General features: G+C 35.7%; 1 protein-coding gene and 2 non-coding genes across 7 annotated transcripts in view; 1 reads left to right on the top strand and 2 right to left on the bottom strand.

Annotated features, from left to right (window-relative positions):
* Window positions 1-20,493, bottom strand: part of LOC123715657 (oxysterol-binding protein-related protein 8) — a 39,023-nt gene that overhangs the window by 14,605 nt on the left and 3,925 nt on the right. For 2 of the 5 annotated variants that reach the window (XM_045670870.1, XM_045670871.1), the window contains exons 2-9: window positions 17,979-18,070; window positions 17,450-17,513; window positions 16,763-16,866; window positions 15,620-15,790; window positions 14,955-15,041; window positions 13,472-13,616; window positions 12,615-12,735; window positions 11,918-12,018 (exon numbers count right to left, since the gene is read on the bottom strand). In XM_045670870.1, the coding sequence (XP_045526826.1) occupies window positions 11,918-12,018; window positions 12,615-12,735; window positions 13,472-13,616; window positions 14,955-15,041; window positions 15,620-15,790; window positions 16,763-16,866; window positions 17,450-17,513; window positions 17,979-18,070 (885 nt within the window). Of the gene's footprint in view, window positions 1-10,542; window positions 10,683-11,206; window positions 11,670-11,917; window positions 12,019-12,614; window positions 12,736-13,471; window positions 13,617-14,954; window positions 15,042-15,619; window positions 15,791-16,762; window positions 16,867-17,449; window positions 17,514-17,978; window positions 18,665-20,493 lie in introns of all 5 variants that reach the window. The other 3 variants (XM_045670869.1, XM_045670868.1, XM_045670872.1) reach the window with 3 other exon arrangements.
* Trnac-gca lies at window positions 16,433-16,504 on the top strand. The gene has a single exon. It is a non-coding gene; the product is annotated as a tRNA-Cys (tRNA).
* Trnan-guu lies at window positions 18,704-18,777 on the bottom strand. Its single transcript has one exon. It is a non-coding gene; the product is annotated as a tRNA-Asn (tRNA).

Below are 20,493 nucleotides of genomic sequence, written 5' to 3'. Positions count from 1 at the left end.
ACACTGCTAACTTTTACTATTATTATTTGTTTCTACTAAGTATTAGATTCTTATTTGTTTTTTTGCGACTGAGGCCCAAACTAGCTGATGTGGTCTCTGGCAGAATGACCACCGCTGTGGAACAACTCTGCTCCTCAGCATAATCCTGAGCCAGGGCCAATTACAAACACATCACACACGCATTACACAATTAAACCTTTTTCTTAAAAAAAATGTTATCTCTCTATTATTATTCTTTTTTTTAAATTATTTTTATTTTTTTGATTATTGTTATTTTATGTGTTTGTGTGTTTTGTCAGTAATAAATGTTATGTCTATTAAAAATCAGCTGGTGGCCTTCTAGACACTTCAGGAGCTGGCCATTAATAATAGTTTCCATTATTTTGGAGAACAAGGTTTTAGCTATTAGGAAATAGTTGGTCGGATCAGAGCGATCGTCTTTTGTACTGTAGTGGTCAGCAATCCGGGCCAAAGGCGCGATAGGACCGGAGTTAACTGAGGACCACACGTACGCAGTACAATTGGGGGGATGCCATCGAGCCCGACTTTTGAATGTTCAAGGAAAATAGATTTGCTGACAGGACATAGCCGGAATATAATTTCCGGCACTTTGCCCTAGCAATCTCCTTCTGAAGGACCTGCGAAGCGTCCACGAATTTACAGAAATAATATACGTAAATACAGATCATAATCATCAACGGCACTTATTTTTAAATAACCTCCATGGATCCTAATGACGCGAAAGGACAAAGATAAGATTGTGAATACGTCTTTCACATTGTCCAATGCATGTCATACACATATAACATACAAGTTTAAGAAATCATTGAGTATTAATCAATTGAAGATTTCGCTGTAATAATTTCCTAAATTTTAAAAATGTAATACCTAGGCATGCAGTCTGGTAATTTTTTTACTTAATAAATAAATAATACACAACCTTCTATAAGATATATTTTTTGTATATAACAACTGCAAGGCTTAAGTTGGGAGCACAGCCACTGGATGGTCTGAAGTTTGGGACATCAGCGCTAAAGATATTGAGAGAACTATTGAACTTGCATACAAAAACGTCAGGATATCAGGATATGTGATGTCCACAAATTATTTAAGAATTTATACCTTAAAAAGGTCGCGTATAGCATATTTAATTTATCAAAATTATTCGCAAATCGCCTTTTAAAGAGAACAATATTTACCAAGCAATTTCAAGTCTTATTATATTTAACGACCTTACATATAATGGTGTAATTAGCTTTATTCTCTGACATCGCCACGTATACTTAAAGACAAAAGATTAGTTATGTTGTGTTGTATGTATTTTGTTTATCGAAATCACAAACAAAATAAAAATCACGTCAAGATTTTCGGACATTTTATTATTGAAGAAGATTGAAGTATGCCAAAAAGCTATAGCTATAGAGCGTTCATTTGAAAATTAAAGACAACGTAAAGAACTTGGGTTAAAACAGAAGTCGTAACAAACTCAAAAAACGTAGTGGAGCCGGTCATATTGCGATGATAGATGAGTCAAAATAACTTAGTTGGAACGCCCCAATGGGAAGAAAACAGAGAGGACCCCCACCGGAAACCTGGGAAGATGAAGTAACAGATCCGCTATCTCTTACTTCATCTTCCCAGGTTTCCGGACAGATGATTAACGAAGAAGAGACCTTCACTCCGTTGGAGGTCGTGAACTAGTATGTAATCCTAACAATGATTAATCATCATCCATCAAGTTTACATCCATCCTTAATCCTGTACTTAAATGTAGTATATTTTCATTTTTATTTATTAGTCTAAATATACTAATCAAATACTATAAAGCATATCGTATTTACACTTTAATCTCAGATTAAATCAGTCAATTTAATTTTATTAAATCATAAAAACAAGGGCAAACGGGGAGGAGGCATCTGATATAACGAATCCCATTCACACCACCAGAGGCGTAGTCGACCTTTAAAGAACCGCCACTTTTTAGGCTGGATTGTAATTTTCCATAATGTCTCAGTAAATACACATGCATTTAAAAAAACCTCCACTTTGTGTTGCAGCACAAATAGTTTGAGTATTTAAAGAAAACACTTTTTTACCGGATTGAAGCTATGTAATGGGATCCAATAATATCCAAATTAAAACCCCAAGACAAACAATCCGCGAAAATAGAGGACACCGTGAGTCATTTCTGCAAAAACCCGTCATCTTTTAGTCGATACCAACTCCGGGAAAATATATTTGTCTGCAGCTGTGATACTTTTTGACATACAACACTTTTTGTCTTCAGTCACCGCGACCACGCACGCTGTAAAGCACGCTAAACGTCGGGAGTAATTTAAAATTATGTATAATAATTATAAGTTTATGATAATAGATAGCTTCAATCCGGTAAAAAAGTGCTTTCTTTAAATGTGTAAAAGCTATGTTAACAAAAGACAATACTAGTTTGACTATTATTTTACGAAGTCGGTATTCTTGGTTACTGTTATGACAGTAAAAAAGTTTACTATTCAAAACAATTAAAGAAACTAGCCTTTATTTCTAGGGATCCAACACACAATGTATTAAAAAATGGTTACGCCATGGCTATCAAACTATTCAATCACACAAGTTGTAGATCACTACTGTGTAGTGTGTAATACTTTCGGGAAAGGTGATTAACATTTTTAAGCCAAATTTAATTTAATTAGTCAATTTTCAAATCACGCGACCAGACATTGTGGTATTTTCATACAACTGTTCACATGAGCGCAGGTTAATTGATGAAGTCCAGAAAAGGCCAGCGATTTGCGATATAGCTTCACAATCCTATAAAAATAAAATTCTTAATTTTTAAAATTGGGTGACCTCAAAATGTTGTTTTTTTCTATACATACTTTTTGTTTTTGTAATATAACCACAAAACAATAGCTTCTTCCATGTCCATTTTCTAAGCTCTATCGAAACAGACTGACGAGCTCTCACAAGTCGCAACACGCGTTTGCGCTTGTCATTTGAATTCTGTATAAATTTGATCGTTGACCAACAACACGCGTTACATGTGAACTTAGCCTTATAGGGAGAGTATTTAGACCATAAGTTTTGACAAAAATTATGATACCTAGCATGACATTTGCATGTCTATTTTTATGAATATGCGCTGTTGGTTAATCCTAATTTTTCAATCCCTGACCACCATTATCGTACCTCCATTACACGGAATGAAAACTTCCTCCATCCCGGTGTGAATTGCTGAGTCCACCGAATACTTCCTACCCAAATCCAAGGTATGGAAACTGCTCAGGTCTGACGATTGCTTTCCAACCTTTCGTTTCAATAACGAGAATATACTCGACCGTCTCCGACCTTTGTCCTTCATCCTCCGTAGCATCTCTGGTTCTACGTCCATTGTCATTTTCTCTTTAAATATCAATAATATTCTAGTGATCCATTGTCCATCTCTAGTCTTTTGGATCTAGTTCATTGAAACTTCACATAAGTTGGTGACAATTAGAAAAGTGACAATCATCGCTTTTCATCACTGTTTCATCACAAAATTTAAAAACACTGTATTCATGAAGATTAAGCTTTAGAATTATTTGCAATAATGCAACAATACGATAATATCTGACAATTTATGTATGTAAGTAGGACGAGGCATATTATTATTAAGCGTTTATTGCTGACTTCAGTTTATACTGGGTGTATAATATATATAAACACTTGTTTAAGTTACACAACCTAACTTAATCTAATACATCAGATGTGCCGGTTTTGGTGGCCAGCGTGTCCCGTGACACATAGGCCTCTTCCAGCTGTTTCTTTTCTAATGTTAACTATTCTTGTCTAAATTGCGAGGCATAAATACTTGTAAGACTACACAATTACTATCAGACCCGACAGTCGTTTACACGACATACAAAACAACTTGTAAATCGAATCCACACTCGTTTATTCATCAAAATCGTTAAGACTATTGAGTTTAACTAAATAGTACTCATCATTTAAATAGTAGTGCCATATGGTTCGAAAAATATTGGTAAACTCGGGTTTTTTTTGTATAATTTACGTTTATAGTTAAAATTAAATGCTACAGGTTAGATATATAATAAGTGACACCAAAACGCGTAGTGTGTTCATTCTGTTGTCATACAGTGGAGTACATTCTGCGGTGCTCGTTCGCCATTGTCTTTTAGAAAAAACTTAATACATAAATTGTAGCCAATCATCTCTAGTTTTATTATATATATTTATTTATTAAAGTTTACCACGTCATATATAGTAACTAAGTCTACCGTGTATGTTACAAAATGTTTTATCTAAAAATTTACGACAATTTCGGTAAACATAAATGTTATAAAAACATATTAAAAAATACAATTAAAATATGTACAAGATAAAATAAGAATACCAGAAACTTTTGATAGGCTGAAAAAATTACCACCAAAACAGCTGATTAGCTTCGAAATCGGCCCACTGCCGAAAATATCCAGCTCCGGATGAGTAATGTTTAATCCGTTAAAATCGCACATATAGCTATATACATATAATAATTAATATTATTGATTTTCTGATTTATTTAAAAATAAAATCTTGAAGATATCTATGGTGTAACGTAGCAGTGGTAAACTGGAATAAATAAATAAGTGTAAGAAATTTCCGTTTTCGTAAATTATTTTCTCCAATTTTTAATTCCGTTTCCGTACGTCGTTTAAGTTTTATACATGCTTAAAGAAATCTTTTTTAAAACGAGTATTTAGTTTATTCATGTTTATTTCTACATAAGGAAGCTTTATATGTTTTCATTATGGTTATGATAAAACATCCACCATATTCCGACTGTTTAATTATTTATTGATATCTGAATCTTTGTTTACTTGCACAAAAATAATTACAGAATCGACATTATAAACAAAATTTACCTTATGCGTAGGTTATTTAGGGTTGACAACCGGTTTAACTATTTTTTATTATAACTTTTTTTATCTAAAACACTCATTACGAATAAATCTATTATGTATTTGAATTGTTTCATTTACCACTATCCGAAACGCAAACATATTTTTATTTTAAAATTCATATCCGCTATGTTGTTATTTAAACCAATCACAGCACGTGATGCTTGACATATGTCACACATAATTTATCGAAATATTTTGAGTTCATGAACTGTATTACACAGTTTTATTGACAGTTTAAATCATCAAACAATCACGACATCTTATAAATTGATATGTTGGTGATCAGCCTTTTTGTGACAGAAACGTGTAGATTTTTTGGTCTTTCGAGCGAGTGTTACAGCACATAGACAGAAACTTCATTGGTGTACGTACAGCCGGGGTTCGAACGACCTCAAGCCTGAGAGTCTCACCCTGAAGCCTAGACCAATACTGCTCATATACATCTATACTTATGTATACCTAGTTTTTGAAATTTCTTTCCATATTTGTCGCGTGACAGTTGACAGTTTGTGGCAATAAGTAAACACTTGACAACCCTAGCAAAAGCAATGAACGTTCTTGACCTACCATTGTAAACGCTTTACAAATATTTATTCCGATACACACCGGGCCATTGAACTAACTGTATTAATAAAATATTTACACGCCGCCATTTTCGCAACATAATAAAAACCTATGGCGATGGGTTGCCTGAAGGAGAAAGCTTATTATTACACTGTAATGATATTCTATACTATTGGTTATCGTATCAATTATAAACTTTTAAAATTGATTTTTATAGAACAGGAGACTCACCTGATGTTAAGTGACACCGCCGCCCATGGACACTCAAGAGGTCTAGAGAGTGCGTTCTGTTTCATAGGGTAGCTATATATATCTATAGGGTAGCTAAGCAAAAACTATCTCAAAAAACGCTCAGTTGTGGAACGAAGGACGTCAAGGTGTGTGCGTTGCCGGCTTTTTAAAATATTCTACTAATATAGAGGAATGATATATAACTCGAACTGTTTACATATTTAAAAAATCCACACAATATCGAAGGACCATATTTCCAAAATATGAACGATAGGCATTCGAATCCACCTGAAAAAAAATGTCCCACGAGATATTTTTATCTAGCTTAATGCTTGATTAGATATCTTATCAATAGATAACCGTTATTAACAAAACTAATTTACAAGAAACTCACTTCGACATCTAATACTTTGAATTAATTCGGCTAAAAATATAGCCTACGTCACTCGACCTAGGTACCGCTGGATCGACTGTGGATCAAGCCCAGCTGCAGCTGAAAACCAGCAGAGACACGACCGCAAGCGCTGTACGTTACTCGTTTTGGAGACCAATTTTTAATATGTTGGAAATAAATATATCGTCATTAGTCGGAGACCAGTCGGCCTAGGTACCCACTATGGATGATCTGCTGTAGCTGAAAGTGAACAGGAGATGAAACAAGACATCGAGTTTCTCATTTCAGAGCTAGCGGAGTCAGGGTTTTTAGAAGAAGAATATATCCAGAAGTTGAGTTTCATCGTCACAAACATAAAAATACTTCCTCCTTATTTTGTAATTTAGGATTACTAAAAACGTCTTTCCATGAAGCACTCAGAGTGATTCACTTCAATACTATGTTAGTAATCATAAAAATCTCAGCTGTGTACATAATGCCCCTGATTATAAGTTCTGTGCACTTATTTAAATTAATGAACGACTCTGCATAGGTCTATCAATAATAACTGTATTTAATTTCAATCTTGATTAAGGATAAGTAGAATTACATTTATTTCGTTACTACTTGAGACAGTCATAATTTATAATCCCTATTAAAACAAACACCGTTTCACGCGTTTTTACAAACTTTTTTTATTCCAGCCAGTAAAGTTTTCAAATTCCTATTCGGTCTCTTTGGTGATTGATGCAACATTCCAAATTCAAATTATCCAGATTAGAGAGCTTTATAGTCTGTTTACACTGTAAATGGTTACAACAAAGTTGTTTTACGTTTAGTTTAATATACAACCGATATATTGTTTTCATGAATACAGTGATTTAAAGTCAGTGAAATCGCTACCATACTTTTAAATAACGACAACTTTTATGTTACACTTCACAAAACACGTCCATACGACACACAATAAGATACACAACTGTGTTATCGCTGCGATAATTGTTCATTATCGTAATGGGTGTCATAAATTTTATTTGTTAGATTTTACTTAAGGCTAACTTTACACCAAGAGGGAAGCTAAATACGTTTAATCAAAAATAATTACTAGATGAAATTATTTTGATAATTATGTTTTATAACAAGGGGTCATTGTAAATTTCAAACGCGTAGGGTTTGCGCGATATTCGAGTACATAATTATGATTACAATGGACTCCATGTCATTATATTTTTCTTCTGCCTCGCCTCGTAATTAGCAACTACTTATATATATTAATTGCGAGTCAATTCACCTTTGGCACAGCTTTTAAATGTCTGTTTATACATATTATTATTTATATATTTTCTTTGAATTTTATTTTATTTAATTTTAGTTATAGTTGCATGTTATTTTGAGTTGTTATTTAATTATACACTTCTTGTACCTTACCCTCTGAAGGTGTTAATTTTTTATTATCCCATATTAGGGTTGCCTGGAAGAAATCGCTTGTTAGCGATAAGGCCGCCTGTTGCCTAATAACTTAAGTAACCTACTTACTTTGTGTTTGTATAATTATGTATATTATGGTAACAAAGTATAAATAAATATATTTAACATTAGAACATCCCCTCCGACGGAGTGAAGGCCTCCAAATTCTTCCACATCCTAGCCACCACTTTACAATCCTCCCCCACTATATCTTTCAATCTCCCCAGATTCTGGTGGACGTCTGATCGGACCTCTAAGGCTATTTTTCATACGCCAGTAACCATATCATGCGTGATGTGATGTGACCGGCCGGAAAACTTTTTGAATTTCATTACACAACTCTAAATTTCTAAGTACGTCCGTCTCTTTTTATCACAGCGTAAGCACAGCATGTCGAAAAGAGACGAAAGACTCCTTTACTTTAAAGATATATTGAACACTGTATAACAGTCGCTTAACAAACAAGGTCACGTCGTATCTAATTTACATAATCATAATTCTCGCTAAAATTATTTATATATTTTTTGTTTGTTGTTTGATATCAAAGTTCGCTGTATACAGTGCCCGAGTCAGGCGTCGAGTGTCAAACTTAAAAATGAAAAACTAGTCTGTCTATATTGTCTATGTAGCCTTAGGGTCTTAAAACAATAATCAGAATAATTACACTACGCGGTATTCTGGGATACACTGAGCTCTCCAACGAGCGACTGTGTCATCACTGCCGTGAAAGCCCAATTAACCAGCATATCAAGCAACGCTAATGAAACTGGAATAGGCCATACACTACGAAGGGATTCCAATCATATCCCCAGCGAGGCGCTTGATTGGAACCCGCAAGAAAAGCGGCGTCCCAAGCAAGCCTGGTAATATATACAGTTGCAGATGTGGCAAAGAGAGTCGAAAAGACTTGGAGCGAGCTAAAATGCGAAGCTCAACACCGAACTCAACGGAGGCTCACTGTGGACGCCCTATGAACCAGTGGTTATAGGTAATAAGTCAGGTATATTTATTTGGCTGTAAGTAAATAATAAAAGATACAGCGATGTATAGATGATTTGATCATTTTTAAACGTCACAAGTCAAGTGTATAATGAATTTATAAATTACTTGATCGGGTATCATTTTAATTCGAATATCTATCTATATATTTAAAAAAATCTATAGGTGAAGATTTTTAATTTGCACACATTGTTATAAATCTCTCTATGCGTATTCTACAAAGTTTACTACGGTGAGAGTTCTGAAGAGTTGTTTGGGTTGAACCCTCCTGCCTCGTTTCAACGCTGTACGAGCCGATCAATGCAACATCACTTTTACGAACTAGCGAATCTCTGAACTGTGGAATCGACTCCCGGTGGGGGTCTTCCCTGAGAGATACGACCTCCAACTATTATATATTATATTAATGTTAGACTTAAACTATGTTTAAGTACACTATTTTAATTTCCGCCTAATAGAACTAAATACAATTTAATTCAAATTTATTTTGCATATAAACTCAAACTCGGGGTCATTCACCTCAAAGTTCACGACCTCAGTTTGACCTATAAGCTGATACACCGCATAAATTTACAAGGATTATTATAAAATACACGTCGGAGCAATGACGTTATCGTCAGCTGTCATTGTCGATCTACGTCACCTATATAAACTAACAACTTCAAAGTCAAATATAGTCAAACCCGTTAATAACGTTATTTCTTTTGTCAATATTGTCAGCTATTGTTAATTTATAAGCCCTGTGACATTTAATGACAATGACAGATGACAGTAACGCTAGTAGTAACGCAGTTTGTTATAAAATTAACATTCCCTGTGTCTTAACTTTTAGGTTTCTCGCAACTCAATACAAAATCACAACACACACAAAATCTAACACATGAAATAAACGCGATCGAATACGAAATGTGCTCTATTTATAAAGAGCAAAGGTTTATGGCATTATGTGCACACGAAAACATATTTATGGATCTAAATGGGCACTAGTTTACTAAAATGTATAGCTGCAAGAGTGTGGCTGGTAGCATCAGCCAGCTTTACGGCTAGACTATGCACTCGGCAATATTTTTAGTATGGCATTTTTTATGGTAATGAATGTTTAGTATCCCAGCGGTATGGCCAGAACGATGGCTTTGCAATATTATTGCCGTCTCGCTTTACGGCCTAAGGGACACACCCTTTTTCATGCTAAAATCGTAGAGTTATAGCTAATCTTGTACAAACAGGTCCAGGACCAATCTTGTGAATAATGTGTACAAATTCACTCTTTAACATTCGTGTAAAGTTTTTAAATATACGTTCGAGAGTTAATTTCAGACATAAAATATCTGATACTATTGAAATAAGTTCGAATTCACGTTTTCTTAACTTTTTTGTTTTGACTTTGCTTTTAAAACAACGTAAGCTGCTGCAACTCGTATGTGTTCGTCATGTGGACCGTGTGAAGACAAAATAATAAAACATATACTGTTGCATAAATATTGCCGAGATGTACATTTTTCAGCCACGTGCTGCATTAAAATCTTTATTATTTGAAAACTTGACAATTTATACGTTCTAATACAATGTGTATGCCTAAAAAAAATACAATAAAATATGACATCACAAATTTAACACATATACACATCAATTATATTAGAACATAAGTAATCTATCAAAGGAGAAAATTAAAACAAACAAACACAATAAAAAAATAAACTAAAACTAAAAATTAATAATAAATAAAACTAAAAAGATAAAAAACAAAATAAAAATAACAATAATAACCTAAACTTAATGAAAGGTAAACCTCATTAAGAGCATGAATAGCGAGGTTACTGTAACTTGAAAGACTGTTGTAAAACACAAAAATATTTTCATCGATGTTAGTAATCAATTTGTAAGAGCGAGATAGCCTATTCACTGGACCATTCAAAGTTTTGATCTAGCATACACTCAAAGAGCATTAACCTGGATCCATTTCCTTACCCTTAGCAACAATTTTCCCCGCTATGTAAACGCTGTTTTGGGAAATTCTGTCGTCTCTTTTACCAGTTTGAGATGCCTCAAAGCTGGCTGACGGCAATTTTGTGTAATCTATTAGTGAATACTTTTTGTACGGCGTCGTCCTAAAAGTGTTCGAACTTTGCTTTATTGATTTGGTTTGTCAAAGGAAAAGATTCACAGTGATAATATGTAGTCATAATTCCTGATCAGTCTAGATTCTAAATATTAAATTAGGACATACGTGTCTTTAGGATATATTCTTCATATGAGCAAGATTTTTGTCCTTGGATTTGCGAACTTAGGGTAAAAATCTTAAGGCTAGGCGTGGCTACCGTACGTCAGTAATATATTAACATATCTCTCTTAGTTCGCGGGAGTCTTAGTTCGCGCTAGTTTCGTTTCTATATCTGAGGGTAGGAAAAAAAATCCAGTTGGACAATCTCACGACATAGGAGTTGAAAAGGTTTAGCAAAGGTTTGCCAACGTGCCAAAAAATATAGTTCAATCATCTCTTGAACAAAAGATTCATTTAATAGATAGAAAAAAATCTGTTTTAACGCAACAGATTTTAAAATTAATTCCTAGCGATTCAATGCCAATTTAAAAACTCTTAAATCATTCATATATTCCTTCCTACTCTACCTACCTTCTACTACAGTTACTGGGAACTTCATCAGACGAGGACGTAGTCGTATCCCTGAACCTCTCATCCGAGGGCGCAGTTTTAGTAATCAAAATATTCTCCGGCGTATTGCAAATAACCTCTGAATCCCCCAAAAAACCCATACTCTTCAACTTATGAGCGTCATCTTCCGAGTCAGTCTTAACGCCGGAGTCCCTCAAAATTCGCTTTTTAACATAACTTTTTCTAATTGACGGCGTCGAACTACGTCTATTGGTTTTCTCCTCGAACGACTCGCGTAATTTTATTTTCGGCATATCGAACAACTTGAGTATCGGCGAGCGTTTTAACATTTCTAGCGCCATTGGACTGGAGGTGAGACTCCTATGGCGAATTTGCTTTACATCCAGGGTTTTTATGTTATCGCTCGATGATGATCGTTTAGGTGGTTTAGCGGGTGTTGATATGGAGGATTCTAGCCTGAATCCTACTTAGCGTACGGGATAGGTTGAGAACAATAAATATTAGTTATCAACTTACATTTTATCGGTGACATTTACAAATAATCACATTAAAACTGAAAATTTAATTAAAAAAACATCGTTAAACATTACGTTTTTATAATTTCGGGGTGACCTTTTACTGTTTATGTTTAGTCGAAACTTCTAAAATTCAAATGATTTATTTAATAAACTTTAATAGTAATAATATTTTGGTCCTTCGAACCGGACTTACCGTGTTCATTAAAATGTTTCTCTAGTTCCTCGTGTGATATATTCGTTTGGGTTGAGGGTGCATCCGCTTCTACCGTTTGTTCAGGTCGTGAGCGGGAACATCTAAACATTATTTAAATATCTATTTAAAAAATACTACAAAAGCCTTTAAGATTCAAACCCAATATAAACTATCCAGAAAAAAACTCACAAATCACATAAAATTACGCTAGCTGAGTTGGACGTACTCTACGTATCTTGACATGACTCTGGCGTACCAAAAACTAACACAGTATACATAAGTATACGCTGTAAGCGTATACTTATAACACACATACTTACTATCTACTACTATAAGGCTTGTGTTTGATTTCCCCGGAATAATTGTTATCTAGCCACAACACAGAGACTCTCTAGTGTGGATAAATTGATGAATTTTGTGGTACAGTAGCACCACTGCTGGTACCTTGAGTGTTGGAACAAAATCGGGCAGTGAAGAAAGCTTACCGGTATTAGCTGGATACCGCTGGATCGACAGATCGACAAAAGCCAGCAATTGGAGGAAGTTTGCAGAGGACAGGAAGATTCTCATTTCGGAGGCCAATACACTTTTTGGGTCTCAGAGCCAGTAGAGTGAATGCAACCAATTAGGGTTCTATCAGTCTGGGCGCAAGTCTTTTATTTTATTATCTTCACGTACGCCATAACACCAAACTCACCTGAGCATAGCATTGCTGCATCGTAGAGCCAGTTCAAGACCATCCAGCCAGCAGTGACCCGCCGCTTGAGATGGCGCTCGGAATATCAAGTGTGCTGTTGGTAACGGTTGGACCACTGCACCTGATAATTTTATGCAATAATATAATAATAATTTATTAATATAATACAAAAATAAGTTCAATCCCCCACCCGGGATTATTTGCAGTCGCTAAAAATTAGCAGTTTTAACTAAACAGTGCCGTTTAACTTGCGGCCACAAAGATATTCAGCTAGTTGAACAAACAGCCAGGCAGGCGTTTTGGATCGATGACGTTTCATTACTTGCCTAGCCTGTTGACTTTTAATTAAAATTTAGTTCCACTTTCTGCCACTCTCAAACTCGAAACAAAACTCTTCGAACTGTCAATATGGTAGATAATGGAATAATGTGAATTTAGCTGTGACTGACTCAAGCAATTTAATTTTTTAGAAATATTTTTTATGTCTTGTTTCATGTTTTTTATTTACGCCACATGGTAACACTAGTGTAGGAAAGGATTAGCCAGCCAATTTATTAAATGTTGTAACAAACTCTACGGCTGAATATCTTCCAGGCCGCTTGTTAAACGGCGTTGTTTAGGTAAAGGCCTAGACTGTTCATTGAACGGCTCATTAAGCTAGTTGGTTGCGACACATATAACATGATTTAGATTGTATTATTTTTTTAAATAAATAAATATTTATCGCGCAATTTGTCCCAGGTGGACACTTTGAAAATACATATTTTGTAAAAAAAAATATTTTTAGCAAAAATTTAAATCGGTCAAGAAGTGAGATTTTTTGTTACAAAAATACAAATCCACTTTATAATACATACCTATAGTCTCGTTGTGGGGTCCTCTCGGTGCCCAAATGCTTTGCTCCAACGGATGGTAGAGCTTGAAGCAAAATCCGTCCTTTTTACTTGGCCTTTCGATCACCTGGCACGACGTCAACAGTACAGTACCGACCCAATGACTTCTCTGTAACAAATTTATTTATATATTTATAAAATAAAAAAGGCCGGCAACGCACTCGCGAGCAGTGGAATTCAGAGTGTCAATTGGTATCACTAAACTTATCTGATGATAAGCCTCATGCGTCGAAAAAAATTGAATCGACTTCAAAATGCCCTAAAAAGCATTCAATTACAATCCATCTAATTCCTATTCATAAGCAAGGGAATGAAGTGTCCAAATTTTTGTATGGCTCCGAGTCCTGGGCAATTCTTGCAGCTGACCGAGAGAAGACAGAGGCATTCAATATGTGGAGGAGAATTTTGCGAATACCATGGACTACAAGAACCAACCAACTGAAGATCACTACAAGACTGTCGACTATTTACAAACGTGTGCTTAGCTACTTTGGCCAGAAGAGAATCGGTTCATCACGACAAGCTGGTAATGGTAGGGAGGAGTGATGGCAGAAGTAGGTGTCAATTGCCTCCCCATTGGTCAGCCCAAATTAAGATAATTATGGGTCCTCAACAACCTGAATGCCCTGAGACAAGCTGAGGATATAGCGGAGTGGAGGCAGTATCGGTTAGGGAAGACAAGTCTTTCAGTAATGAAGACTGTATAAACATATAATTATGGATTTCCTGATAAATAAATTCATTTACAAGGAATTCTACTGCGAAACACTTAAAAAATAATCAGTGGTGCTACATCTTTTTAGGTCTGTGCCTCAAATTTCTGCATCTGTTTCGTGATATATTATTTATTTTTTTATGTAACACAAGGCTAACGTGGTTCACCTGATGTTAAGTGATACCGCCGCCGATACATTGTCGGAAGGCTCGCAAGTACGTTGCCGGCTTTTTAGGAACTGGTACGCTCCTTTTTAAAGGACACTTAGGCGAACAGTGGGCAACTAGTTCGATTTAAAAGCCAATTCGCCTGTCTAGCATATGTCGACAAAAAATTATACTTTAACTTATATTTCGACCATACAATGAGAATTTGGAGAAACTGATCGTGGTTGCTAGCACAGTAGGCAAAAGATCACGTGCCGGTTCACCATCCAAATGGACAGATCTAGTGAAAGACCCATCATCCTCAAAATAAGAGGCGATGGACAGAAACCGGTTGAAACAGATTGTCTGCTCCAGATGCTTCGTTGCTGACCATGACGAGTCATGACTGAAGAGGTAAGTAGGTAATCAGCCTTTTGTGACACGCCGTCGAATTTTTATTTCTTAGGCATGCTGGTTTCTACTCGTTCTCCTTCAATACGAGCCGTAGCCGAGAGTAGAAGATCATAGAAGGTGCATTGGTGGACCTTCACCACTGACCTTACACATAAACCTTAATATAACTCACCTTTGCCTTTGGACTCTTATACAGCAGTAAAAGACCAGGTTTGAGAACGCACCACAGCTTAGTCCATGATTTTAGCGACCCCCGAACCTGAAAACGCGATTCAATAAAACACTGTATAATAAGACTTTTGCCGGCAATGTATCAGGTAAGCCGCTTGCCTATTTCCCGTTCTTTAAAATCTTTTTGATGGTATTAGTATTATATATGTCGCAGTCAACTAGCGTAATAAGTCCAATTAACAGCCTAGCTCAGTGATGGGCAAAGTATGGCCTGCGAAAGTCTTTAATCCGGCCCGAAGAGGGTCCATCAGCATGGATTGTATGTGGCCCGTTATAAATTCACTTTGACAGTCGAGAATAAAAAGTAGATTCTATTTGTATCTTTTTTATAATATTATAATTAAAAATTTAACAACAATGGTTTTTTTTATATATTTTCCATTTAAGAAGTTTGCCCTTCACTGGCCTAAACCCTTAACTAAACAGCACTATTTAATTAGCGGCCTGAAAGATATCTGTGCTGTGGCAACACTGCTCTATGGTTATCCTAAATCTGGACTCTGAATCTTACCAGGACAAATAAAAACTTCTCTTCTGCTCTTATTTTGATTGACCTTCTATACGGGCTTAAGAGCATATGGTCTACTAATTATGAAAAATCCTCACCTTCAACCAATCAGCCAACACCACAACCGAGGGGTCCTCTATCGAGTGCAGAAGTGCTGTGGCGGCTCTCTTCTTCTCTTTCCTATAATGTTGCCTTTGCGCTTTATAACTCTCTTTCCGGGACAACGCCGTGCTTGAGTTCCTCGACACGCCTACGGCCGTTTCTGAGGACTGGAGAGACAAACAAAATAATTAAACATTCATTTCTTGTTATTAATTGATTATTAATATACTAATATTTTAAGTATTCGTTTTTTACGATAGGAGGCAAAGAGTCGAGTAGGACTGAAAGCAGGAAGCCAGCAATTGGTGGGACAGGTCAAATAGCGCTGAAAGATTCCTATTTCGGAGGCCAAAACACTTTTTGGGTCGCAGAACCAGCGTTAAATTCATAGGAAAAGGGGGTGGGGGGAGGCAAATGAGACTACGAGACGCCCAATAGGGGCTGTTATCGCACCACATGGACACTCAGTTCAGTGGGTTACAGGCCTTTGAGGGACCATGCTGTTTTTTAACAGTTGGAGGCCGTATCTCCCAGGCAAGACCTCTATTGGGAGTCGATTCCAGTTCGATATTTCGCAATGGGTTCTTCTGAAGCGCACCGCGACTTTCAGCTACCAAGTTGATGCGGATGACATTTTGGATTATAGATATAGGATAAGACGCACACGAAATTTGCTATGGTCATATAAAAGGGAGACTAAATATAAGTAACCATGGGTAGCAATTTTATATAATTCATAAACTTAATATTAGCTTTTAACTAAAACTACGCAAATTATACAATGGCGTATTTCAACACTATCTACACGTGGGGATATAGCTCAGTGGTAGAGCATTCGACTGCAGATCGAGAGGTCCCCGGTTCAAACCCGGGTGTCCCCTAGGTCTTTTTTTTATTTTAATTATATTTTTTTTAAATTACCCTCATATTTGTTTATTTGTTATTAAGTTTCTGAGTTCAATGTTTGGATTTAGTTAAAACATTCATAACACAATAGCAAATATTTGATTTTCTATTCGTTGTTAAAGTACTGATGACAAAATATTTTAGGATCATCACATAAAATTAGCCGTGTATTTAATTAATGTAATTAGCTTGTATCCGAATAACTGATGCCATGCCATGATCCAGGAACATACCTTATCTGAAGAAGTGCCGTCGGGCGGTTGGGCTCGGTCTCCTGAAGCAGGGGTCGATAAGGGTGCACCCGGGGACCGCGGTGGAGGCGTAAGCGTTGGTTCACCTATAAATTAAGCGCTTCTAAGAAACGGGTAAGCAACACTGGCTGAGGTCAGAATTGTGATGGGTAAAAAGACCTGGCTTGTGTTCTTAGTTTTTTTTTTAAATTCATAGTGTAGTAAACAATTATGATATAGAAAAAGAAAATGTTGCATATGGCGTCCCTGCACTGACCTATACATCTACATAAATCAGTTAAACTGAGTCCAAACAAAAGTCTTAGATATTTTTGTCTCGTCCTTACTGACGTCATGGCATATCACGTAGCTTACAAAATAGAGAATAGAATCTTATAAATAATTTTATTCTGTAAGACACGCCTGATTCTTGAAGCGGCAGTGGGCATAGACCACAAACTGCGGTCCACAGACCACAGCTAAGGTACTTCGCGCTCGCTTCCTCCACTCCCTTAAACGACCATTCAGCTAATATTCTGATCTCATATGATGTAATAATCACATACGGAAAGTATGTATATATACAATCTACCAGTGATAACGAAACTGAAAAAATGTTTACCCAATAGGTACCCCTAGTTATTCAGTTTTTACTGTAAAATATTCTTCAGATTTCAGTATAGCAATTACCGTATACGGGTGGAGAGGACGGTGCTGAACTTGACAGGACCACGTTCAGAGGCTGGTGCGTCTTCTGAAATGTTTTAGATACATGAATTTAATGATGAATACCATCTATAATGCATAAAAATGAACAGGCAACATATATACGGTCAGCATTTCCGAACGAATGCATCAAATTAGATGTATTATTAGGACAAGGATATATTTGAAAAATTTTGTGAGTGAATGAGACAGAAGATGGCCAGAGATGTTCAATTGTCAAAATAAAAAGGCGCTACTATCTGTTTGGTCTGCGCTTTTCGTGATATTTTTTTTTCTAATATGTGATCTGCCTGACACACACTTAAACGTAAATTTTTGGGACTAAGGCATGCCGTTTTCCACACGATATTTTCCTTACGTACAAGCGAATATTGAATGCAAAATAGGTCAATTAGTGAGCAACTGTGATTCGAACGAACCACAGGGTTGAAACAGGCTCAAACCACTTTTTTGGAGGTACTTTATAGAAGCTCTACTCTGAAGTAATGTATACCTTTAAATAATTTGGTGTGGAGGTGTGAAAATGCGTGTAGTCCGGCAGGCGAACCGCTGGCGAAGATGGCGCTGGTGTCGACGACTCCACGGCTGGAGAGGAACTCATTGTGGCGATCAGATCATCATGGGAATTGGAACAGGATTTGAATATAGAACACAACTTTCAATGTCCAAATGTTTTTCGAATGGACGATACGTTGATATTAAATTTCGAATTAAGAACGCGTTGTCAGTTTTTCAAAACGCTTCAATTTGTCAAGTTTAAATTCAAATTTCGAATGCGTCGATTAATTATCGTCGTTGGCTTACATAAGAATAATGAATTTTATCTTAAAACAAATCGACAAATATAACGCTATATCTTATATTAATACTAATTATTGCTTCTATTTAGTAATTAAATTGTCAATTATTGTGTGCTTAAAATATTGAAGTGCAAATATTCTTATTACAATTTTTCTATTAAGAAAAATTTAAGCTAAGGTATAAAATACATAAATTCTACTAAAAAGTAGATATATCAATTATAAGCGTGTGAATTTTATACATAAAAATATATTTTTTATCACTGACAAAGACACTGGGTTTGTAACTAATGGAATGACAATGGCGTTGGCAGTGTTTATATGGTAAGGAATGTCGCTAGGAAATATAGTATGGGAATGGGAATGAAAAGGATATATCCTGAAAATTAAAAGAAAAACAAAGTTTAAAAAAAATTACCGCCCCCGGGTGGGCTCGAACCACCAACCTTTCGGTTAACAGCCGAACGCGCTAGCCAATTGCGCCACGGAGGCTATGAACATTGCATCGAAATTATGAATATGGTTCTTAAAACACACAACTAAACTTAAATCCATTACTTATATCGTTAATATAAAGCATCATTTTAAAAATGTCACTTCAATGTCTAAGTGGATGACGCATAACGGTGGATCAGAATTTTATTCGTGACGAATGTTTTAAATTAGTATAACTACTCAAGCGATATCTATATAACCATTAAAGTAACACGAAAAAGTAATTGGCACATACCTCAAATGATAAAACGTAATTATTTGAAAATAATATGATTAATTATGTGATTTAGCAACAAAAGTTCCAAGAACATACAGACATCGTGAGAAGTTTATTCAGGGTTCTTTTTACTTAATAGAATGCAAACGGGCAGGAGACTCACCAGATAAGCCGCCCGTGAACACATTGTCGGCTTTTTAATAAGTACAATTGCCCTGTGACTACAATTAGTGTACCACTGAAGTATTTCCGAACCAACTGAACTTTAAAGTCCGGCAACGCACTTGCGAGCCAATTGTGAGTGTCCATGAGCAGCAGTATCACTTAACAACAGGCGAGCCTCCTGCCCGTTTGCCTCCTATTACATAAAAATAAAGCTTATTCAATTAATATTGGAAGAGAATATTTTTTTGTATTATTTCATAAGATTTGGTTATGTACTTCTTCTACTTTGCCCATCATATTTATTTTTTTCCTTTACTAAGGTTGCCTGGAAGAGATCGCTTGATTTTTTTTAAATATATAATAGCGAGGCAAGCGAACGGAACGCCCAAATACGCCAACGCCATCTATTTTAAGGCCAGCTTTTTCTATAAATGTAACGAAGTGTAAATAAATTACATAGTCGGAGTACCACAGGACCCTAAACATTTCAAAACAATTATTTCACAAAATAATTATCGTATCCCGTACAAGTGGGTCGCAGTTAGCGCCGTTGCAAGGTCAAGCGACCTAAAAACATTCGTCTAATCACTAACAAAACACAATTTGGGTTAATTTCCTAACTGACTTCAAAAGAAGTTCAATGACGCAGTACCTCTGTTTCGGTCAATAACTAACTGCCAAATTATAGACAACTTCTAAACAAAATATATATGACTAACTTAACAATAGTTGAGTAACATAAATATATATATATATTTCAGTAAATAATTAGAAACGTAAACCAAATGTTAGCAATCATCGTACACTTGAAGCCAATATGAGCCCTTTTTTCCACTCTCGTACATTGTAATACAACATTCTTGTTTCCGATAATGTCCAAGGTATTGTTAGCGTCACAACCCCTCTAGCAGTAATTTTGTGTGTAAGCTCATATTTTAAACAATCGAAGCCAGTTGTTAACATGCTTCAAACAAACTGTTTTGTTTAACATATATCACATATATCAAAATGAATAATGTAAATCACTACCACACTAAAATACCTTAATGATGCTAGTATGCGAGAGTCTCAGCCTAGGTACATAAAAATTGGACCTGAAAATCGCCATCATATTAGGCAAGTCCAATATCACGTTTGTAACTAGTCTGGCCATAAATACGGTTACATAAAACCTCTTTTTTTCAACTTTTTAATGGTTTTGAATTTGGAACACGTATATTATTTTAAAAACTTCTTTCGATTTTGCGCCATTTCTCATATTTTTTCGTGTTCATTATCAAATTACAATATGGAATGAGGTGTTAAAGAAAATAGGATTGCATCGCCTTGCA

This window comes from Pieris brassicae, chromosome 10, assembly GCF_905147105.1.
Source record: "Pieris brassicae chromosome 10, ilPieBrab1.1, whole genome shotgun sequence".
Taxonomy (NCBI): domain Eukaryota; kingdom Metazoa; phylum Arthropoda; class Insecta; order Lepidoptera; family Pieridae; genus Pieris; species Pieris brassicae.
Note: the sequence above shows the minus strand (reverse complement) of the source record. Positions and strands in the feature narration are given on the sequence as shown.